This window comes from Poeciliopsis prolifica, unplaced genomic scaffold (assembly GCF_027474105.1).
Source record: "Poeciliopsis prolifica strain line A6 unplaced genomic scaffold, Auburn_PproV2 SCAFFOLD080, whole genome shotgun sequence".
NCBI lineage: Eukaryota > Metazoa > Chordata > Actinopteri > Cyprinodontiformes > Poeciliidae > Poeciliopsis > Poeciliopsis prolifica.
Window position 1 is genome coordinate 1419072 of NW_026562455.1, and position 24865 is coordinate 1443936.

The 24865-nt window shown below is 44.3% G+C and overlaps 1 protein-coding gene across 1 annotated transcript in view; it reads left to right on the top strand.

Moving 5' to 3' along the window:
* The first annotated feature begins 103 nt into the window (after window positions 1-103).
* The window catches only part of eepd1 (endonuclease/exonuclease/phosphatase family domain containing 1), a 51523-nt gene continuing 26761 nt past the window's right edge, over window positions 104-24865 (top strand). The window contains exon 1 of the mRNA XM_055021856.1: window positions 104-1263. Within this exon, the coding sequence (XP_054877831.1) occupies window positions 416-1263 (848 nt within the window). The 5' untranslated portion in view covers window positions 104-415. The remainder of the gene's footprint in view (window positions 1264-24865) is intronic.

Sequence of the window (24865 nt, forward strand, 5' to 3'; positions counted from 1 at the left end):
GAAGTGTTTGGTGAAAGGCTCCCAGCTGTAGGGCTTCATGCAGCTGCTGCGGCTTTGGCTCTGAGGCAGATGCTGCTCCAGACCGGAAGCAGAGAGCGGCGTGATGCTGCAGTATTGATGCCAGGCTGCCAGTGTGTGTGTTTGTGTATGCGTGTGTGCGCGTGTGTGCGTGTGAGTGTGTGTGTGGAGGCTACTGCGTGTTGACACACAGGGCAAAGTTTACTGGCCACGCTGGATTTCACATCCATCTCTGCGTCAGGACGCGCAGACGAACTTCAGCAGTGCGCAGAGCGCAGAATGTAGCTGCAGTTTGTTGCGCACATTTTGCCCTCCTAGGTGCCCTCCTCCTGCTTCACTGTCCACTCTGCTACTCTCTGTATCGAGCCGTTGCCGGTAACCACCGGAAATAGCCGCCATGGGGGGGAGTTTGGGCTGCCACCGTTCCATCCCCAGGGACCCCACTGACCTCAACTGCGGGAAACGCAAATTCAGCGCCGCGTGCAATTTCAGCAACATCCTGGTCAACCACGAGCGGCTGAACATCAACACCGCCACCGAGGAGGAGCTCATGACTCTGCCAGGAATCAACCGCTCCGTTGCGCAGAACATCGTGGAGTACCGGGACTGCATCGGCGGCTTCAAGAAGGTAGAGGACCTCGCTCTGGTGAGCGGGGTGGGCGCCACCAAGCTGGAGGCCATCAAGCTGGAAATCTGCGTCTCCTCCAGGACCAACTCCTCACAGCATTCTCCGTCGTCGCTGCGTAGAGACGTGGAGCACCAGCCCTGCGCCGGCATCAACATCAACACGGCCACCGCGGCGCAGCTCATGAGCATCCGCGGCCTGACGGAGAAGATCGTCAGGAACATAATGGCCTACAGGGCGGAGCATGGGCCGTTCCGGAGCATCGAGGACCTGGTGAGGGTCAGTCACGTCAACAGCTCGCTGCTAGACAAAATCCGTTTCCAGGTGTACGTGGAGCGCTCCAGGGCGCCCTCCACCAACACCAACGCAGGACTGACCGGCACCACCAAGTCCCAGCCGAGCCCCACTACTTTCAGTCTGAAAAGTGACGACCTGGACCTTCCTCCGGGTGGGCCGGCGCAGATCATCTCGGTGCGCCCGAACGTGGAGCCTCCGCTCGGACAGCGGGACGGGAAGCCCTCGATGCGCCTGGCGACGTGGAGCCTGCAGGGCTGCTCCTGCGAGAAGGCCAACAACCCGGGGGTCAGGGAGGTGGTGTGCATGACCCTGCTAGAGAATGAGTGAGTAATGCTATACAGCACGACTCTGCAGTCGCGCTTCATAACAGTTGATAAAAAATGAACAGAACCAGTTACATTTACATGTAAAAACAAACGCGGGATTCGAACAGTTATTTATTTTCTCCCTGTGACTTTTTCTTTTAGTTGCTTATTATTAGGTTGTTTTTTTGTGGTTTTTATTTATGTATTATTTATTTATTTTTTATTTATATTTTTTTAACATAATTTTTCGTTCCACAGAAAAACAGATCTACCCTTTTAAATACATTTTTAGGTTCATCGTTATTTTAAATCCGCAAAAAATGAAAACCATGGTGGTTTTATATAAATGGCAGCAAATTATATATGAAATTATAAGTTGTTTAAAAAAAAAAAAAACGTTGTGTGACATTTGCATGGGTTTCTAGACATGTTTTAATCCACTGGTCTTCGGGTGTAAATGCGGCAAGCTCTCACTAATCTAGCTCCTTAAAGCTCTTTCGTACACAACACGGTCCTAAAAATGAGGTCTTGAATCCGAGGCTCATCTTTAAGTCTTTGCTGAACTTAAAAGGAAATAAAAATAACAAACAGATTCAAAACAAATAGAAAGTAATGATCAAAAGACTGTGTTACTCTGAAGGTGCCAGACTTCTAATGAGCAAGTACTTTGATCTTTATAAACTAATTAGTCAATAACCAATCAAAAGGCACCACATAACAGATGCTTATCTTTTTCAAATTGCAGAGTAAAAAATTAAATTCATGTAAACACAAAATAATATTTTGTATTAAGTTCCAAAAATGTATGTATGGTTCCTATAGCGGGTTTAAATGGTTCTTTCAGTTGTAAAAGCTGCAGAGTCTGGATTAGAATCTGAATGCACCGATCAGGCAGTTCAGGCCGATCCTGATATGCTGCTGGTTCATTCATAGTTTGAAATGAATCAGAAAGTGAATGACAAATGTATTTCCTAGCCGCTGACTACTGGGTTGCCTGTGAATCAAAATATTTAATATTCTTTGTTTTGATACAATAACTTGTTGTGTTTAAGCTGTGGTCAGAATGGTCCAGGCAGCCCGTTCTAATCAGACTGCAGTGACATTCCTCTCATCCACACTGCTGCCAAGCTCTTCCCCTCCTGACTCCAGTGATCTAAATAGTTTTCTCCTCCTTCTGGGTTCTGCTCAGGATTTATTATGCCTCCTTCATCTGGAAGTTGCCTGACTTGGCATGGAACTAGAGCACGTAGAGGTGAAATAACAAATGATACCAGGCTAAAACAAACTACACCTGGATAGCACCGGTACCTGGCCTATGCCTCAGTGCTGAGTGTTCCCCTTTAGCCAGGTTCAGATATTCCCTGAAAAGGACAAGGAGGGCGGATTATGATGTTCTTTCGGTTCATTCTGGTGAATTCTCAGTGTTTCTCAGGGACTTCATTGTCATCCAGCAGGGCAGCGACAGAGTGCTGGGTGTGATTAGAGTTTCCCAGTCAGTCCCACAGCTGGGAGCTGAGCTGCTGAACTGCTGAGGGATAAAGAGGAGTTTCTGTTTGTTTGAGAGAATGGCACATTGCTGTGGCTCAGGATGACAGAATGAGTTTTGTCACCTGTAAAAAAGTTCTGACTCACCAGAACCAGACAAGAGTCTGGTCCTGAAGCATAGATCTGCTTCTATCTGTGTTTTTCTTGCTTTTGTCTTGATATCTGAAATCTGATCGAGACATCTTTTAGAGGTGGAGGAAATCTAGATGAATTGTTCCTCTCTGTCTGGAAATCCAGTAGACCGCTCTGGGTTTGGCGGTTTCCAGGACAACAGCTCTTGCCTGGCAGCGTTTGTCCTCTGTACCAGTAGGTCCAGTAAAAGGAACTCTGGATCAGCTCCTCCAGGATTTCACAGCTATTTTTATAATTTATTTTATTTTATTTTTTTTGCAATCAAAACCATTTATTTTATTTTATTTTGTTGCTCGTCACATTTGCAGGTGCGAGTTAGCACTTGCAAGTGGTTAACTTAACGTTAATGTTGTATAGTGTCCTGAGGAGTTTTGAAAGTTGATGTCTAACAAAATGCATTATTATTATTATTATTATTATTATTATTATTATTATTATTATTATTATTATTATTATTATTATTAACACCAATCTTTCTGACCATTTATACAATACATTTACAAGAAACTCACAATGATGCATTAATGATAATACATGTGTAGATGTTAATTCTTAGACAGTTTCTGGAGGATGTAGGTGACAGACATTCAACCTCTTGTGCAGATTGTGAACTATGCCTTCATGTCTAACATCAATGTCTGACCTCACCATTTCTGTCAGATGGTCAGACATTGTTATAAACAGCTAAAGCACATGGAAACCTTCCCAGAAGAGTTGCAGCTGCTTGGTCTGCAAAGCATGAAGCATCTTCCCATTAAAACGTGTCCATTAAAAATGGAAATCACTCAAATTCATAAATGTGACCCAGCATCATGTCATTCAAATCAGGATGATTGGTAAAGTTAGCTTCCTGTTTGTATGACAGAGCGGTTTTGTGTACACAGCCGGGTACATGATGAAGCCTGTTGATGTAGATGAAAAAACAAAATGACTCATTTAATACAAATATTAAATTTGTACCTTAAACTCCATCGAACATCACACTGGCTTAGTGATTAAAGCCATTTTCCTCCTGTCCAGAACTCCTTCTTACTCATCAGATATGGCTTCATCCATCACAACACACCAACATTTCAACAAAGAAACTTTTTCATGATCCAGACTCTGGGTTAAGTGAGAGAAGGAGAAGCTTCCAGCAACAGGTTAATGTGGATCAGGTCTGGAGGTTCTCAGCTCTGCAGTCAGTATTCTCTCTTCTCTGCTCCTCAGTTTGTGAGAACTTTCATTACTGATATTTCACCTTTAATGACTGTCATTAAAGGTGATAATATGCAGATATCACAACTCTAAATGGAAAAATTAGTTCTAGACAATAGTGAGGAAATGATGTGTGATTTTCATAAATGATATAACTCATAGGATTCTGAGGATGGTGTAATATACTGAACCATTTATATTCTATTTACTTTATTTGACTGAAAATGTAATCTTCAATTGAATTTATTTGTGCAATTTACCAACAATAAGTTGGGCAGAAGACTAAGGGGGAAGAAAACTGTTTTTATTTCTTTAAGTAAAAATTCTTAACATTTCTGACCTCTTTAAATTGATTCTAAGTTCCTAAAATCCAGTAAAAAAAACAACAGCAACCTTCAGAGGTCACCAAACTAGTAGATAGAGCCCTTACAGGTGGACATTTGTTGTATAATTTAGCATTTTTTGTGATAAATTTGTTAACATGATAATAATTTTGATTTTGTGTTGTCATGTCAAATGTCATGGAACAAGTAGCTTAAAACCCACCAAAACTGTCTGTATTGTTGGGATTCATAGTTTTATTGTTTTCTCCACATTATTCAATGAGAACATCAATAAATATCAATAAAAGTACAATATTATTCAATGCAATCACTGTGCAGTTTAGTGGTACAAATTAGATTTCTGTAGAAGTGGATTTGTGTTTGTGGCGCAGTCACAGCCTTATAGTTACCTAGAAGCAATAAATAATTATTATTACAACATTTATACAGTAGGTCTGACAATGTTATCACAAATTATTGATTCATGTGTTAGAATGGTCCAGTCAAAGTCCAGCTCTGAATCCAACTGAAAATGGAGCAAGATTTGAAAACTTGGTGCTATGAAAAACTCTCCATCCATTCTGACTGAGTTTATGTCTGGCCTCTGGATTTGAAGATCTGCTAAAGACAAACCCCCACAGACCAGCTGTAGTAGCACTAAAGCTGGTTCTCCCCAGTATTTAACTTAGAAACGCAGGTGAGCCAAAACTAATCAGGTTTTCACTTGTAAAAACACATAATTTCCCTTCCTCTTCACTGTTTTATGTTGATTCACAAAGCTAAATCACAATAAAATACCCTGATGTCAAAACACTTTTCCCAGGCTAAAGCTGAAACTTAAAAGCTCTAAGTTTACAAACCTACTGACAAAAACTCCACTATTAGACATTAATAAGATCAGATATTGTAGATAACCAGACTGAAAGAACAACAACTCAGCACTTCCTCAGTTTAAGGTTCCATATCCCAGAGATTCATTAGCAGGTCTGCTGTCCTGTTTGCTAAGTCTTTGTGAGAAAGACTCTCACACACACACACACACACACACACACACACACACACACACACACCACACACACACACACACACCCACACCACACACACACACACACACACACACACACACACAGGAGCAGAGCTATTTGTCCTCTGGTGTGTGACGTCACACACTCGGTTCAGGCTGGGGTTCAGAAACATCCAGAAAGCAACGAATAAACTCAGACCTACTGTATGTGTTCAGTAGTCAGGATTGGCTAGACCAAGGGTATTCAAAGTAGGGCTTGGGAGCCCTTTGAAGCCGCTGGACTGATTTTGTGCGGTCCTTCAGCAACAATTCAAGAATTAAATAAAATAAATTAGAACAAAATACTTACTCATCAGATATGGCTTCATCCATCACAACACACCAGCATTTCAACAAAGAAACTTTTTCCTGATCCAGACTCTGGGTTAAGTGAGAGAAGGAGAGGCTTCCAGCAACAGGTTAATGTGGATCAGGTCTGGAGGTTCTCAGCTCTGCAGTCAGTGTTCTCTCTTCTCTGCTCCTTAGTTTGTGAGAACTTTCATTACTGATATTTCACCTTTAATGAGTGTCATTAAAGGTGATAATATGCAGATAAAATTAAACTTTAAAATTAAAATCTATGCAAAAATGTTAGAAACAACAGAAATATAATCTTTTCAAGCTTTCTTGTTTCCTTCTATTGCCTTTTTTTTCACTTCTCATTTTATTTTGGCAAATTGTCCACATCACAAGAAACAACAAAACAAAAAACAACAATAAATAACCCACAGTTTGTCAAAAAAGGAATAGGCTAAAGCAAAGCTTATTCTTGCCTACCCTATTTTTTTATACCCTATAACACATATGTCAAAGTCAAGGCCTCGGCCCGCGAATTAATTATCTGTGGCCCCCAGGATAATATTTAATTACTATTAGAACCGGCCCGCAGGCCACGCCCACTGGCGTTTTGCACGCACCAACACTACATTCAATGCAAAGGTAGCCCACACTGCAGCACAAGCGGCTTCATTGTTCATCAGCAATAAGAGCAGAGATCAACTTTCAGGTTCCCCCTCCTCAAAAATGGCGAAACGTGGGACTTCCGGGTTATGGCGACGAGATAGGCAGCATAAAACAGAGGCTCTGCATCGAAAGCTATAAAAGACCCCCTAATCCAAGGTACTGACTCGTTAAAAGCTACTTTTTCTCAAGAAGAATGAGCGGGGATAAAACCAAGAAGGGACGTGTCCAGTCTCGGAACCCAGAAGCGCGACACGACAGCAAAGTTTGCGGAACCCACCCGGTCTAAGAAGGAGAGAAGATGGTGAATGAGGCCTTGCCTGTTACAATTAGCTCACTGAGGAAGGTGGTGGGTGAAGTTGTAGCGGACGGCATGCGAGACCTCAAATTAGAACTGAGAAAGGAGTTAGCGCAGGTGAAAATGAGCGTGAAAGAAGAAATGAAAGACCTTTTGAGCGAAATGACGACTGAAATAAATCAACAGGTTAGCGCCGCTATCAACAAGGCAGAGGAGCTAGCTAAGCGCCTTGGAGAAATGGAGAAAGGCATGGCAGAGAAAGAGAGATGGGACTGTGGAGTGAGAGATGCTATTGTTCAATTGCTGAGTGAACAGAAATCGCTCCGGGAGAAAGTTACGGATTTGGAGGGGCGCTCACGCCGAAATAACCTACGGATATACGGCATCCCTGAAAACGCGGAAGGTACCTCGATGCTGAGGTACGTGGAAAACATGCTTAAAACTGAACTCGGGGACGGCTTGGATTTAGGCAGTGAAAAGAGCCTGGGGATAGAGAGAGCCCACAGAGCGCTGGGTGCGCGGCCCCCGGCTGGTGCTCCACCTCGATCCACGGTGGTTCGCTTCCTGAAATTTAATGTTAAAGAACAAGTCCTCCGCGCGGCGTGGAGAAAGCCTATATATATTGTGATGCCACAAGGTTTCTTTGCTGTATCCACTCGCGTGTTTGTAGAGGAAAATAAAAACTTCCACAGCGCTCCGAAATAAGGATGCAAAACAAAAATTTATTCCACAGTTTTGTGAGATATCCTTTACAAGAGCAGTTGTATCTTATCTAACCTTCACAAACAACTACGGTTGAAAAACCGTGTGGCTCTGTAGATAAACTAGCAGCGCCTTTCCTTTCTTTCTTGTTAACGCTACAGCGTCCACACCTCATTTGCATAAATTGCGAAATGGACACTTAAACTATAAACATACAACTTAAAATAAAACACTCATTGACAACAAAACATTACAAAATTAGCTACATGCAGTACTAATAATTCTTCCTAAACTTAAACAAATTCACTTATTAAATTACATATTAAACAAAATGTTTTAACAATAACTGAATATTACTTCACATTAACTTGGCCTCCACATTCCGGCCCCTAATTGTGACCCTTATTACACAATTACCAACTTAAAACTTGTGGAGCCAAAGTACTCAAATGCCATTCAACAAAAACTAATTAAAACAAACTTCTCAGTCTCTATATGAATGACTGCTTCAGTCCGCTTCCTGTAAAAGACAAATCTTCGTTATGGGTCTGTCCAACATGCTTGTCTTGGTTTTGATTTTCACTTGACGCACCATTCCTGTCTTGTCAGAGATGGTTTGGATTATCTTCCCTGTAACCCAAGAATTGCGTGGAGCTGTGTCATCAACAATAAGCACAATGTCTCCAACTGCAAAGTTGCGAGACGGACGGTTCCATTTTTGCCTTTCCTGAAGTAGTGGCAAATATTCTCGTGTCCAACGTTTCCAGAATATTTCTGACATATGTTGTACTTGCTTCCATCTCCTTCTTGCGTAGATATCTTGTTTATCGAACAGTCCAGGAGGAAGAGATGGTTTAGTTTTCAGAAGCAAGAGGTGATTAGGAGTGAGTACCTCCAAATCGTTTGGATCACTGGACAACTTAGTTATTGGCCGACTATTAATAATAGCTTCCGCCTCACACAGAAGTGTGTGTAGGCCCTCCTCATCCAGTGTCTGCAGTTGTAGCGTGACATTTAAGATTTTCTTCACCGACTTTATTAATCTCTCCCAGACGCCGCCATGGTGGGATCCTGTGGGAGGATTGAACATCCATTGAATGCCTTGTTGTTGAAGGTGGTCTTCAATCTTGGACACATTCCATTCATTAATGGCTCTTTTAAGTTCACGCTCTGCACCGATGAAATTCGTTCCATTATCAGAACGAAGGATCTTTACTTGGCCTCGTCTAGCAATAAAGCGACGAAGGGCGTGAATAAAGGAATCCGTATCCAGTGAGGCTGCCATTTCCAAGTGTATCGCACGAGTGGTTAAGCAGGTGAAAATGACACCATACTTCTTCACCACACTTCGTCCACGTTTAATCTCAAACGGACCAAAGTAGTCCACGCCACAGTTAGAAAATGGTGGGTCATCTGGCAGAACTCTGTCTTGAGGAAGGTCTGCCATTTGTTGCTTTCCTACAACTCCATGCGCACGTCGGCAGACAATACACTTGGAGAGTATCTGTCTTACTGCAGTGTTGGCACCAGGAACCCAATATTTTGTTCTCAGCTTTGAGATTACATGATTACGACCACAATGCGCCAAGTTCTCATGAATTTCTTTGAGGATAAGCTTTGTGACGTGTAGATCCTTACTTAAGATTGCTGGGCGCCTTGACTCTTCCGGTAGTGCAGCTTTCCTAAGTCGTCCTCCAACTCTGAGAATGCCTTGTTCAAGTACTGGATTCAGTTTGAAAAGAGAACTAGTCCTTTTCACTCCCTGACCTTTAGAAAGTGCAGTAATCTCTTCGGAAAATGCCCTTGCTTGACAAAAGCGAACAATTGCTTCTTCAGCTTTTGCAAGGTTCTCTATAGTATGTTTCTTGTGGTTTGCTTGAAACAGGCTTTCCTTGAAACCTCTCATTTCCTTTTCAACTTCAGATTGAGATTTCACAGCAATTAACTCTTTTCTTTTGCGACACAGTTGCAGTAGAATACTCTTAACTTTAAGCATCCACGCAACTGCCTTTTTTAGTCGAAACCAGGATGAGAAGTACTGCAGGAATTCTTGCAATACATCTTTACGTTCCTTAACAGTGTGAGCACAAATCAGTGTACTCTTCACCTCTGGGTCTTCTGTAGTCAGATCTCCAATAGTATGCACACACTCTGGCCATTCGTCCATGTGTTTAACAAGAAAGCCCGGCCCCTGTAACCATACATGGTGGTGAATGAAGCTTTCTGCCTTGAGTCCTCTGGATGCGCAGTCAGCGGGATTCAATGAGGTGTTGATATACCTCCATTGCTGAGGATTGGAGCACTTCAGGATGACATCCACACGATTAGCAACAAATGTGCGGAACCTACTAGTTTGGTTGTTGATGTATTTCAGTACCGTGGTACTATCTGACCAAAACACAGATGGTTGGAGTGGAAGTTGCAGCTCTGATGTTAGAACATTGTCCATGCGTGCTGCCATGGCTGCTGCAGTAAGTTCCATACGTGGAACCGTTACCGACTTAAGTGGGGCCACTCTTGCTTTCCCTAACATGAATGCACAATGAACTTCGTTACTGCTATTCTTCTGTAGCAAGTAGCTAACTGTGCCATAGCCTTCTTCACTGGCATCAGCAAAATGTTGCAGCTGGTTGTATACTGACTGTCCAAATCCTACAGGTTTACAACATCTTGGAACATTTATGTTCTCCAGCTGGTGGAGCTGGGTCTTCCACTCGAGCCACTTATGAGCCAAGTCTTCAGGTATGATGACATCCCATCCAACCTTCCGCCTGCAAAGCTCTTGCAGAATCTTCTTAACTTGAAGCATAACTGGTGACAAGATACCCAATGGGTCGTAGACGGAGCTCACAATAGAAAGGATGTTCCTCCGAGTAGGAGCCTTGTCTGGCATTATGATCTTGAATCTGAAGCTGTCAGACTGAATACACCATTGGACTCCCAACGCTCTCTCTAGAGGAAGCATATCCTGCTCCAGGTCCAGATTTTTAACTTCCGTTGCCCTCTCTTCTTCTGGAATAGCTGATAGTACTGCTCTGCTATTGCTAATCCATTTTGTGAGTCTGAATCCACCTCTATAACATACCGCTCTTAGGGTGTGGTACAACTGGATGGCTTCCTCTTCTGAGCTCACAGACTTTAAACAATCATCTACATAGAAGTTGTGTAGCATTGTGTCAACTGCTTGATTGTTGGCCTGGTCTCGGTTGTCTTCGGCACATTTGCGGAGAGCGAAACTAGCACAGCTTGGCGACGAAGTTGCGCCAAAAATGTGAACCACCATCTTGTACTCCACCATTTTCTGAGTAGTGTCGCCAGATTCCCACCACAGAAACCGTAGAAGGTCTGAATCTTCATTAGGTACCTTTACTTGGTGAAACATTGCTTCCACATCTGCCATAACTGCCACCTCTTCTTGCCTGAATCTGATAATTACTCCAAGCAGAGTACTCGTAAGATTTGGTCCTTGTAATAACTGGTTGTTTAGAGCGGTGCCTTTGTACGACGCTCCACAGTCAAAAACCACTCTAAGTTTGTGTTTCTTAGGATGGTAGACTCCGTGATGTGGCAGATACCAAACCTTCCCATCGTCACGATCAAGGTCTTCTTCTGGAACTTTCACCGCGTAACCTTTTTCTATAATGTTACTCATGAAACTTGAGTATTCAGTGTGAAATGAAGAGTTCTTCTCCAATTTCCGCCTTAGGTTTAAGGCACGTTGCTCTGCCACTTTACGGTTGTTAGGCATCCGAATATGCTTGTTCCGTAATGGCAAAGCAATACTGTAATGTCCATCCACAATGGTAACTGACTGTGTTGCAATATCCAAAAACTGCAAATCTTCCCTTGACATTTCCTGTTTCTCATTTCTTTCACACTCAGGAAAGTCACTTTTAAACTGCTGACTCCACAGTTCGTCCAATCTGCTTACTGATATGCGATTTGCTGAAACTTGAATCAACCCTTGCGTTGCACTTTGTAAAATGTGTCCTTGGAGGGGTTCGCTGATGGTCCAACCAAGCCTGGTTCTCACAGCGTATGGACCTCCCCTTTCACTTGCAATAACCTGCCAAGGTTCTATGGCTTTAGGAGCATTAGTCCCAATCAGAAGTCCAACCTTTGCTTCAATCTTAGGTATTGACACCTGCTGAAGGTAGGGCCATTTGTTCACGTAATCTTGTGAAGGAATGTTACAGATAGAAGCAGGGATGTTGCTGTGACTGAACATTTCTGGCAGCTCGAAAAAATCATTATTGTCTAAGCTGCTTATTTCCAACCCAGAAACCACGTGACTACTGACGACATTTTCTTCTCCCATTGTTTTCAGCAAAATGTTCATTTTTTTGCCTGAAAGATTGAGTTCATGCATCAGCTCTTCAGTACAAAAACAAGCTGTACTGCCTGGGTCTAGAAATGCATAGGTGTATGTCACCTTTTGACCTCTTTTTAGTTTGACTTTGACTGGAACTATCGCCAATATGTGTTCTGGTTTCTCTGCACCATAAGTGGGTGCATCCATTTCCACAAATCCATTCACAACTGACTCTGTCGGTTGTTCCTCTCCCTCTCTTGTTGCCACTTCAGGCCCTGCCTCGTTATTAACACAACTGGGCCTTTTCTTTATGTGTAATACTGTGGGATGGTATTGCGCACAAACCTGACAGCTGGCCTTTTCTTTGCATAAATTACTCATGTGTCCCTTTTTAAGACAGCTAAAACACAATCCTTTAGTTTTCAAGAAATCAATCTTTTCCTTGTGAAGTGACTTCATCATCTTCTTACATTGTTCCATAGTGTGCTCCTCACCATGACAGAAGAGACAAGGTTTGGAAAATGCACACGTCTGGTTTCTGCTGACCTTTTTCTCTGCCTTGGTTTGTGTGTCCTGTGTAGTGGTAATAGTTGCAGCTGTGGTGAATCCCTTTTTGAAGCCACTTTTTCTTTGCAACCTTTCATCCACCTGTCCTTTAACTTGAAGCTTTAATGTGCTGTCCTTTATGTCACCAAACAGGGGATGTAAAACTTCTTTGGCCTGTTTATTGACAAAATCCACCAGATCGGCAAACTTGACTCTGCGCTTTTCTTTGTCCAAGATTCCACAAGCATGCGATCTCCACCTTTCTCTCAATTTATATGGGAGCTTGGCAATGATGGCACGCATGTTGGCTGTGTTGTCCAACTCCTCCATATACTCTACATCTGTCATTGCATTACGACATCCAGTGAGATATAGTCCGAATGCATGAAGAGCCTCTCCATCGTCAGCCTTGATGGTTGGCCAACCAAGAGCTTTGTTAACGTATGCCACCGATATCTTGTAGGTGTTGCCAAAGTGCTCTTCCAAAAGTCTCTTAGCTTCCTTATACCCACGCGTTGGTTCCATATGAAGACAACTTCTTACCAATTCTCGTGGCTGTCCACTTGTATACTGTTCCATGTAGTACAGCCGGTCTTTGTCGCTTTCGGTTTTATCCTCCACCCCATGTTCAAATGCCCGAATGAACAGCCGATACTCTAATGGGTCCCCTTTAAAAACGGAAATGTTCTGAGGGGGCAATGCTGCCAACTTCTGCTGCTTTGTTAGCACTTCGACTACATCCTGCAGGGCACTTGGCGTCTGTGCTGGATGAGAGGTAACCACGCGTGTTTGCTGCATGTTTTGGACAACGTTATTGTTCTGAATTTGACCCTCTTGTGTTGGGAAAGGATTATTTGACTGCTGCTGAGCAAACAAATCTTCAGCTCTGTGAGAAGTCACATAGGAGTTCATTCCATCCACTTTGAATGCACGACTGGATGCCTTAGATGAACACACTTCATATTCTGATAGGATCTTCATCTTTGCCTCATTTGCTGCTAGAGCTGTTTGTATTTCTAGCTCCTCCCTTTCAGCTTTGAGTTTAGCCTCTCTTTCCTCCAGTAAGTGTCTTTGTTTCAAAGATGATGCCTGAACCAACAACTTAGCTCGTTCCAACTCTGCTTTCATTCGTGTGGAAGAGGCAGTCGATGATGCACAAGAACCACGTTCAGAAGAGCTCTTATGACTTCTTTTTGACAAAGATGCATTAGATACGCTGTCGAATGGATTAATCTCCTCGTCACATTTTTCAGCCTCTGTTATGTTCTTAGCCTTTCCATCAATCCAAGCCAAAGCTGTCTCTGCAAAAGCCTTGAAAGAATCAACCTTAGGTTCAAACCAGTTTTCTTGATCCAATTTTAAATCCTCTTCTGACATTTGTTGGAGCAGCTCCTTCACGTTTGTGTTCAAACCACAAAACTCTCCAAACAGTCTATTAAAATCTTTCATTAACTGGTTTGCTTCAGTTAAGCTGATATCATCTTCAGTTTCAATCAGCTGACGCACCTGATTCACTGTGCCTGTTAACTTTGCTAACTTGGCTCTTCGTAAAGCAATTGCACGCTGCAACTTTTCCTCCATAGCTTTAGGTGTGAGTTTTACTGCTCTAGCTTCCATTGTAGCCACGATATCTTCATTTTCAACGTCCATGACATTAAATATCCAAACAGCAACAGCAGAAAACTCCCTTTCTGATCCGAAAAGCTTGCAGATTGTGTCGAAGAGCACTTAGCATCCAGAATGACTCGGCAGTTTTTTTTTTTTTTTAAATGTTTCCGAAATGTTTACACTACTCACTTTTCTTCCAGCTTGATTTTGCTGCTTTAATCCGTCCACAGATGATAATTAATCCACAAAGCAGGTTTTCAACGAAATGTGATGCCACAAGGTTTCTTTGCTGTATCCACTCGCGTGTTTGTAGAGGAAAATAAAAACTTCCACAGCGCTCCGAAATAAGGATGCAAAACAAAAATTTATTCCACAGTTTTGTGAGATATCCTTTACAAGAGCAGTTGTATCTTATCTAACCTTCACAAACAACTACGGTTGAAAAACCGTGTGGCTCTGTAGATAAACTAGCAGCGCCTTTCCTTTCTTTCTTGTTAACGCTACAGCGTCCACACCTCATTTGCATAAATTGCGAAATGGACACTTAAACTATAAACATACAACTTAAAATAAAACACTCATTGACAACAAAACATTACAAAATTAGCTACATGCAGTACTAATAATTCTTCCTAAACTTAAACAAATTCACTTATTAAATTACATATTAAACAAAATGTTTTAACAATAACTGAATATTACTTCACATTAACTTGGCCTCCACATATATATACAGGAAAAACCCATATTCTTCGACCATGATTATGCCGAAAATATACAGCTGAAGAGGAGAGAATATGCTCCAGTTAAGAAGGTGCTCAAGGAAAATGCTATTCGGTTCCAAACCCCGCTGGCTAAAATGCGTGTGCACTTAGACTCCGGCATGACCATCTACAGCAGTGCGGAGGAGGCAGCCCTGGACCTGAAGAGACGCGGATTCACGGTGGGACCGGTGTGTGTAAACAGATCTAAAGTCATCACAGCGGAGAGGATCAACAAGCTTCTACCGGTGGATGTGGTTGGATCGCGGCTCGGAGGGGGCGCGCCGAGCCTGCGAGAGAATGCACGGGAAAAGTTGAGGCTTTCCAACGACCGGGCGGGGAGGACGTCGTTATTGATAACGTTGGGTTACTTAACGTAATCCCTGGTTCTTTGATAACAGAGTGAGGTGTTTCACTATGGGAATCGCCTCAGCGTGACCCAACTACGGAAGCTCCAATGACATCACGTCTGTCCATGACAGACAGGTTGAGCCGTGACTGTGGCTCCACCCACCATCCAATATCACGGACAACCTATCCCTCTCAACTCATTCTAAGCAGGTTTCTTTCCGTGCCCATGCATGAAGGGATGTGTTGGTGAAACACCTCACTCTGTTATCAAAGAACCAGGGATTACGTTAAGTAACCCAACGTTCTTTTTCTAACTTCGCTCGGTGTTTCACTATGGGAGATATGGCCAACTCCCGAATTGCATGCTGACCCTGAAGCCGTGCTTGGCAACAATTCATACAATCCAGGACTCAGGTGGAGCCTGATGAGCCAACCTCGAGTACCATGTGCGCCAAAGATGACTGGGCCACATCCAGCCTGTAAAACCTCACAAACGTGTGCGGTGTAGCCCAACTGGCTGCCGCACAGATGTCCTGAACAGACACACCGTGGAACAAAGCCCAAGAGGTGGCCATGCTTCTGGTAGAATGGGCCCTCAGCCCTTCAGGGGGTTCTGACCCTGAGCATCTATATGCCAGAGATATAGTCTCCATAATCCAGTGCGCTAACCTGTGGCGAGAGATAGGTTTGCCCTTATGAGAAGTGGCCCAAGACACAAAAAGGTGATCAGCTCTTCTAAAGTCAGCTGTCCTGTCAACATAAGCCCTCAAAGTTCTCACGGGACATAAGCAATTAAGCCTCTTCTCTCCTTCTGAAGAAAAAGGAGGCGGATGGAATGCCAGCAGTTCCACCATTGAACACCGGTATGATGTTTCCATCACCTTGGGCACAAAAGCAGGATTGGGTCTCAAGCATACTTTGGAGAACCCCGGTGCCCACTGTAGACAAGTAGGACTAACAGATAGTGCGTGTAACTCGCCTACTCTCTTAGCAGTAGTTAAAGCTAAGAGCAGTGCAGTTTTCAATGTAAGAAATTTCATACCAATACCCTCCAAAGGCTCAAAGGGATGATGGCAAAGGGCCTCCAGTACCAGAGTGAGGTCCCATAATGGCATGAAACACCTAGAGGTGGGCAGCTTTCGTCGTGCCCCCTTCATAATACGGCACACCAAGGGGTGCTGCCCAACAGGTTTATCACCAAATCCCACATGACAAGCTGAGATTGCAGCTAAATAAACCTTAATAGTTGAAAAGGCCTTGCCCTTTTCCAACAAGCTCTGTAGAAAACAGAGAACCTCCACCACCGAACACTGAAAAGGAATAGCCTGTTTCTCCACACACCACTCCTCAAAAATTCGCCATTTACCACTGTAAAGTGAGCGAGTTGACGGAGCCCTTGAATTCTGGATGGTGTCGATGACCTCTGGAGGAGACCTGTTGCATTTAGGTTCCACCTTTCACAGGCCAGGCCCAGAGAGCCAGACGATCTGGATGTGGATGATAAATCTCTCCCTGAGCTTGAGACAGAAGGTCCCTGCGAATGGGGAGGGGCCATGGTTGTGCTGACAGAACTTGAATTATTTCTGCCACCCAGGGCTTCGATGGCCACCATGGGGCCACCAGAATTAAGGACAGGCCCTGTTCCCTCACTCTGACTAGAGTTGGGGATATCAGACTCAGAGGCGGGAACGCATAGAGCAACACATCCGGCCACGAGTGAGCCAGCGCGTCCACGCCCAGTGGTGCGTCTCGGTCCGTCAGGGAGAAAAACAGTGGGCAATGAGCGTTTTCCCCTGAGGCGAAGAGATCTACGGCAGCCCGTCCGTATCTCTGCCAGATCTGCTCCACCACTTGAGGTTGCAGTTTCCACTCTCCGTAAAGGGGGTTGCCTCTGGATAACAGATCGGCCCCTCTGTTCAGAATTCCTGGTACGTGTGTTGCACGAACAGATAGAAATTTGGTGCTGCTCCACAGAATTATTTCCCTGGCCAGTCTGTGTAGCTGAATGGATCGGGTCCCCCCCTGACGGTTGACGTACGCCACCACTGTGGAGTTGTCCGTCTTTACCAAGACGTGGCGACCAACCATCAAAGGCATGAAGTGCTTCAAAGCGAGGAATACGGCATGTAGTTCCAACATGTTGATGTGGAGCCGTGCCATTTTTACCGACCATACACCGTTCACAGCTCTGCCCATCATAGTTGCACCCCAGCCCGTCATAGACGCATCCGTCGTCAGGGTAACCCTGGATGATACTGCACCCAGAGGCATGCCCACCGCGAAGACCGCTGGGTCTCCCCATGGTCGGAGAGCCGCCACACATGCGGGTGTTATTCTCACCCTGCGGAACAGATGACGGCGGGGACATAGACGTAATGAAGCGACCCACCGCTGAAAATCCCTCATCCGTAGCAGTCCCAGATGGACAACGGAAATTACTAACGCCATGAGGCCGAGGAGCCGAAGGCAAAGTCTGAATGGAACGACTTTCCCCAGCTGGAAATGGGCCATGCACTGAGCAAATGACAGGGTTCTCCCCTCCGATAACGTAACGCGATAGGAGAGGGAGTTTAATTTGAGACCCAAATACTCCGTGCATTGCACGGGAATTAAACGACTCTTCGTCTGGTTTATTCTGAACCCCAGATTGATGAGGTGGGTTAAGACCACCCGAGAGTCGCTGATTGCCTGATCTCTCGATCGAGAGCAAATTAGGTAATCGTCTATGTACGAACAAATTCTGATGCCGCTGGACCTCAGTGGAGACAGCGCCGCCTCCACACACCTGCTGAACACCCTCGGGGCTAATGACAGCCCGAACGGGACAGTTTGATACTCGTAGGCTGTGCCCTGATAAGCAAACCTGAGAAACTTTCTGTGTGGGGGGTAAACGGATATGTGAAAATATGCATCGGAGAGGTCTATGGTCACAAACCAATCCTCCGGCAGAATGGAGCGACATAGCGTCTTGTGTGTTAACATTCTGAACGTATACTTGCGTAAGTGTTTGTTTAACACACGCAGGTCCAGTATGGGCCGTAATGACACGCCGTCTTTCTTTGGAATGAGAAAATAGCGCGAGTAGAAGCCTTGATGAACCTCTTCTGCCGGCACCACTCTGATTGCTTGTTTGGCTAACAGGGATGCAATCTCGTCCTTCAGGACGTGTGCTGAATCTCCGTTGGCCACTGAAGCGAGCACTCCGTTGAATTTTGGAGGTCTCACAGCGAACTGCAGTCTGTACCCCCTGGAAATGGTCGTCAAAACCCATGGGGAGGCTGCGCATGCGCGCCACTCCCCTGCCTGAGCAGAGAGGCGGCCCGCCATGTTGGATGACGTCATCCCCTCTGCACTGCTCGGCACAGGGTACAGAGGGGGATGACATGGATTTATTTTTGCAATTTTCTTCTTTTTTTGTGGGGGGCTTTCTGCCCTTGGCAACATGCCTGGTTGCAGAAAAGCTTCTTTTATTTCCCTTGATTCCCCCAGAACTGAAAAATGTGTGAGGGGGCACTGGAGAGTGCTTGGTGACACTGACAGAGTGCTTGGTGACACTGACAGAGTGCTGTGAAGTGTTACAGGACAGTTTCGAAGTGCTGGAAAACACTGTGCTGTCTGTCTCAAAATTTCCTCTCTCTGAACACGAGGGGGAGAATTTAACAGGACTCCTGGTGAACTGGGAACCACAGGAGAATTTGAACACTGGACAGAAAGGCCTGCTCTGCTGTCTGAAAACCCTCTCTTCCGACGAAGAAGACATGGAAAAAAGACAGGGGCTAGGTGGCCCGCTTCTTTTTCCCCTCCCCGGGGTAAGATGGACGATTTTTTGTAGCGGCCGCTGCAAAAGACTGCTTACCCCATGGCTTTGGGTTGTCAGATTTATTTTGCTGGGGAGGTTGTGTGGCAGGCCTTCTTGGAGCCTTAGATCCACCCTGCCGTCCTCTCACTGCAGCAGCTGCAAAGCCAGGCCTTGGTCCTGGTGGAGGGGTTTGACTAGGTTTACGAGGCAAACAGAGGTTGAAAGCCTCTCCCTCCTGTTTTCTGAGAGTACTTATTTCCCTCATTTTCTCCAGGAAGGGACCAAATAGACCTTTTGAAGGGTCATAGGTCGAATCCATAATTTCAGCCTTTTGTGCGTCACTTAGGCCTGACAGGTTTAGCCATAAGGCCCTCTCCCCTGAGACTGCCAGTCCCATGACACGACCACAACCTTGAACGGCACCTCTGGAGGAGCGTAGGAGAAGATCATTCACCACACATATCTCATCCCAAAGGGTGGGGTTTGGTGTCCCTGAGTCCAGCTGACGACCCATCTCCTCCAAGATTTCACCCTGATAGGCTGACAACAATGTAACTGCATTGAGTGAGCACACTGATTGCCCCGCGTATTTGTACATTCGCTGGTAAATAGATGCAGTTAGGCGATCTATTTTACCTGGAAGCGAGATGCTGGAAGATGCTGACACAGATCTGCGGTTAGGGTGAAGATGGTAAGCCACTGAAGGCTCCACTGTTGGGGGTTCGGCCAGCCCCAACTCACCCATGCCCTGTATCTCCAGCTTAGAGAAGCCCTTAGTGGGGAGCTTGCTCTTAAATGGACTTCACCAGAAGCGGCTCATTTCCCTCATGCAAGCCGGAACAGCTGGCAAAAGCTGTTTCGCAGATGGCAAGACTGGTGCCAGTCTTTTTCCATCATACAGGTCGCGTTCTGTACCGCCTGCATCCTGGGCTGCTGGCCAAGGGATGTTCAGCTTCAAAGCAGCCCGTCTGCACACATCATACAGGTCACTGTCCCCAGGGGAGGCAATTTCCGCTCCACTGGGCGGCCTGGACAGTTGAGCCGGGAAGACGTCATCTTCCTCTTCCTCCATGTCTTCCAGATCAAGGAGGTCAGAGTTTGCGTCACCCTCAGTATCCTCCAAGCCCGTTTCGAGATCCCCGCTCCTCTTGAGACCCTCAAACAGAGGGGGCATGGGCGAGGACTCTTCCTCCATCATGTCCGCCCAGCTCTTTTTTGAGGCTCGCGGTTGATGGTCTTCACCTGCTGCAACAGCTGAAGGTGATGAGAGGCACGGGTCCTGGCTGTTAGCAACAGCTACCCTAAGCCGTCTTGCCAGGATTTTTTCTGGCATCGACGAACAGTGCTGGCACCTGTGAGGGTCAGCCAACGACGCCTGAGCGTGTTTAGCGCCCATACAAGCGATGCACATAGGGGGTGGGTCCCTGCCCGAAATGACGGCCCCGCATGACGCTGGGCACGGGCGGGATACAGCCTCTTTAACCGTCGGTTCCGACCCTTTGGTGGGGGCGGGAGCCGTAGCCATGCTGAAAGCTTATTATAGCTCGTCTTAACACGTTAGCTATAAGGCTTTAGATAAAGTCCGCTCGCCGCGACACGTTAGCTGAACTTTACCAATGCTAGCGATGTACCACTATGCAGCAACCAAGCTTGCCTTTACGCGTTAGCTTAGCCAACACAAACGTTAGTTCCTCTATTAATTAAAACAGAGCAGCTATTAAAGCAGCCCGCCTTTACACGATAGCTGCTTCAAACGCCTGTATAACTTAAAAATGCTTCTTATTGAAGCACCTACCCAGCACCGTCCAGGACTGTCCTGGTACTGCGTTCAGCGGCGTCTTCCTTACGGAACGCCCACGAACCGTTAAGCAGAGCCAAGCTAGCCTGAATGTGCTGAGGGAGCTTTGCTGTAGTTCTTCACACGGGAAGAAAGCGAGAATGAGTTGAGAGGGATAGGTTGGCCGTGATATTGGATGGTGGGTGGAGCCACAGTCAGGGCTCAACCTGTCTGTCATGGACAGACGTGATGTCATTGGAGCTTCCGTAGTTGGGTCACGCTGAGGCGATTCCCATAGTGAAATACCGAGCGAAGTTAGAAAAAGAAGTAATCTTTTTTCTTCTCCCTACTGAGGAAACTTCAGCCCGCCCAACAGCTAGACCCCCGGGTTGGCTGATAAGTACTATTTAAAGTTCTGGGTGATCGGTTCTGCACAGGAATATGGTGGGGACTGTGACTTCCACCCAGGTTGATGAAGAATCGATGCAGGTGACTCTTACATTAGTTTTTTCAGTTTCCTTTCTTTAAGTAGGCAACTAAGCAGGGGCCCCACGTAGTGGCAGTTTTCCCTACAGTAAGAGGGATAAAGGATCCTCTTATTTGGAAGACCTGTTCATTGTTATTTTTTTATTTATTTATTTTTTTTTTAAAGTTTTTTTTTGAAGTATTTTTGTTTGTTGTGTGTTCTGAGGGCTGGGAGTGTTGGTTCGCAGGTGGGTAAAAACATGTTGATGTTTGGAGGATATGTTTCATAATATATTGACTTTGAATGTGAATGGTATCAAGAATCCCATAAAAAGAAGCAAGATTATCTCGAAGCTTAAGCGAGAGCAGGTGGTTATTGGCTTCTTACAGGAGACACATTTATCTGATGATGAACATGAGAAAATTAAGAAATTAGGTTATAGAAAGACATATTTTGCTTCCCACAGATCTGGGAAAAAAAGAGGGGTGGTTATTCTAATATCTAACAATATCAGATTTGATCTTATTTCAGAACACAAAGATAAAGAGGGAAGATTTGTATTGGTAAAGGGGAGGTTGGAACAGGAAGAGGTCACTCTATGTAATATATATGCACCTCCTGGTAGTAGTGTGGACTTCTTTAAGGAAGTTCTTAGCCTTGTGGCCACAGAAGCAAGTGGCACATGTATATGTGCAGGAGATTTTAACTTACTCCTAAATCCAAAGATGGATACGACGAGCAGAGAACGACGAAGGACTCACTTAGAAAAGCAATTTAAAAAACTCATTCAAGAATTGGGACTCATAGATGTATGGAGATATTTGCATAAACATGACCGGGAATTTACCTTTTACTCTACTAGACATAATGTGCATACAAGAATTGATTATTTCTTTATGTTTAATAGAGACCTTCACAGAGTAAAAGATTGTATAATAGGCCAAAGAGACATCTCTGATCATTCTGGTCTAAATATGAAAATTAATTTAATTAGGCACACTAAAAATACTCTATGGAGGCTTAACACAAGCCTATTAAACAGCGCTGCATTCAAAAACGAAATGACAGAAGAATTTAAAAGGTACTTAGAATTCAATGACAACGGAACAGTTAGCCCTACAATTCTGTGGGATGCGGCTAAAGCATATATGAGGGGTAAAATAATTGCAAAATGTGCGAATTTGAAGATTAGAATGAAGAAGTTAACAGACTTACAGGAAAACTTAAAAAGATTGGAGCAGCAGCATTCAATTAATAAGAGCCCATCCATACTGGAGGACATGAGGCCTATTAAACAGGAGATCCACAAAATTTTGAGTGAAGAAATTGAAAAAAAACTTAAATATATGAGACAAAGATATTATGATGCAGGACCTAGAGCTGCTAAGGTGCAGTCGTGGAGGCTTAGGAAGCAACAGGCGGAAAACACGATTTATAAGATTCGGAACCCCAGGACTAACAACATAACGAATAAACTTAATGAAATTCAGAACGTATTTGAAAGGTATTATGAATCTCTGTACACACAGCCAGACAAAATAGATAACCAAATAATTCAAAAGTTTCTTAACTCATTGGATCTTCCATCATTAGGAAAAGAACAAAATGACAAGTTAATGGCAGAAATATCAGCTGGGGAAGTTGACTGGGGGATATCACACCTTAAGACCGGTAAATCACCAGGCTGTGATGGGTTCCCCCCTGAGTGGTATAAGGCTATGAAGGAATCGGTTATTCCACTGTTGAAGGCATCCTTTAATTACACTCTGGGAGGGGGTGCTCTCCCACCATCATGGCAAGAGGCTTTTATATCAGTTATACCAAAGGTGGGGAAGGACAGAACAGACCCTAAAGGATATAGACCAATTAGCGTGTTAAATATAGACTATAAACTATATGCTGCAATATTAGCTAAGAGATTAAGTATTCTGATGCCTTCTCTAATAGACGAGGATCAGACAGGTTTTATCGGTAATAGACAAACACATGATTGTATAAGGAGGGCCATTCATGTTATTGACCACATAATCAAAGAAAAATCAAGTGCAGTTCTTTTTAGTTCAGATGCCGAGAAGGCGTATGATACTGTGGGGTGGGAATTTTTGTTTGAGGTAATGAAGAGATTCGGATTTGGTGAGAGATTCATTCACTGCATAAAAACTATATATTCTTCGCCAAAAGCAAGAATCAAAATTAACGGAAGCCTCTCGAATCAAATAATACTACAACGAGGATGTAGACAGGGTTGCCCCTTAAGCCCATTACTTTTTAATCTTTTTATTGAACCACTGGCTCAGGTTGTTGGGGAGGAGTCTGCTTTGGAGGGGGTGACAATAGGGAGTGTGGAGAGCAAATTATGCCTATATGCAGATGATCTCTTAGTAATGATTAAAAACCCTGAATCTGGTACTCCAGTGCTCATGGATATTCTGGAATCATACGGCAAACTTTCCGGCTATAAACTCAATATTCAATTTTAGGCCATCGAAACAGTTAATGAATAGTTGCCAATTTAATTGGAATCAATTACAAGTGGAATACTTGGGGATCATATTAACAAAAGATTTAGCTCAATTATATGATGTTAATTATAAATGCATAAATAAGAAAATATATGAGGATCTGGCCAGGTGGAGCCTGCTTCCCCTTGACATTGGTAACAGAATCCGAGCAAAAAAGATAAATGTCCTTCCGAGACTACTGTATATATTTCAAGCACTCCCGGTGGAGGTCCCAGTAAAACAATTTAGGGAATGGGATAAACATCTCTCAAGGTTTATTTGGAACAATAAAAGGCCAAGAGTGAGATACCTGACCCTGCAGCTGCCTAGGGATAGAGGGGGTATGGGTTTGCCTCACCTGGCGGATTATTACATGGCAGCCCAGTGTGGACCCTTGGTACGCTGGTGTAGCCCGGCCTATGAGGCTAAATGGAAAGACATTGAACTCTCCTTGCTGAACTTTCCTATACAGTCAGTATTGGGCTGTCTAGACGGGTTGCCCCAGGTATATCAGTTGCAAAATCTGTGCCTGAGCTTCTCCCTGAAGGTATGGGCAGGGTTGGTCAGAAAGTTTAATCTTTACAGACAGATAGGGGTGTTGGGCTGGCCTGCGTACCACCCGCATTTTCTCCCGGCATCGATAGATCATAAATATAGAAGGTGGGTAAGACAGGGAATCACCGCATTCTGCACCATAGTTAAAAACGGGGTATTACTGAAATTTGAGGAGTTATGCCGGACCTATGAGGTGGGTAAGGAGGACTTTTATCGTTACTTGCAGGTCCGTAGTTTCCTAAGAAAGGAAATGAGAATTTCTGACTTGGAGACAACTCCAGGAATAATACAACTTTTTATTGATTCATATGCTGGTAAACCTATAAGAGGAATTATTGGCAAATGTTATAGAAATTTAAGATCAATGAATAAAAACTCAACTGACTATATAAAAGAGCGATGGGAAAAAGAAGCGGATGTGATAATTACGTCAGAGGCATGGATGCAAATTTGGAGGGGTGGGAATGGTTCATTGCCAGAGGGGACTAACAGTGATTTGTGGGAATCTGCCCCACCTGAGCGGGCAAATGGGGTTCTTTGCCCGTTCACATTTTTTTTATTTTATTTTGTTTTTCTCCTGATACAGGACTTAATACTTTGTAATACTTATGAAAATGCAAGATAAATATATATATATATTTTTTTTCAGTATGGTTGACTGTCACCTGTCCTAGCCCTCATGTTTTGTTTTGTTCTGTAATTGTATACCTACTTGTTTAAAAAT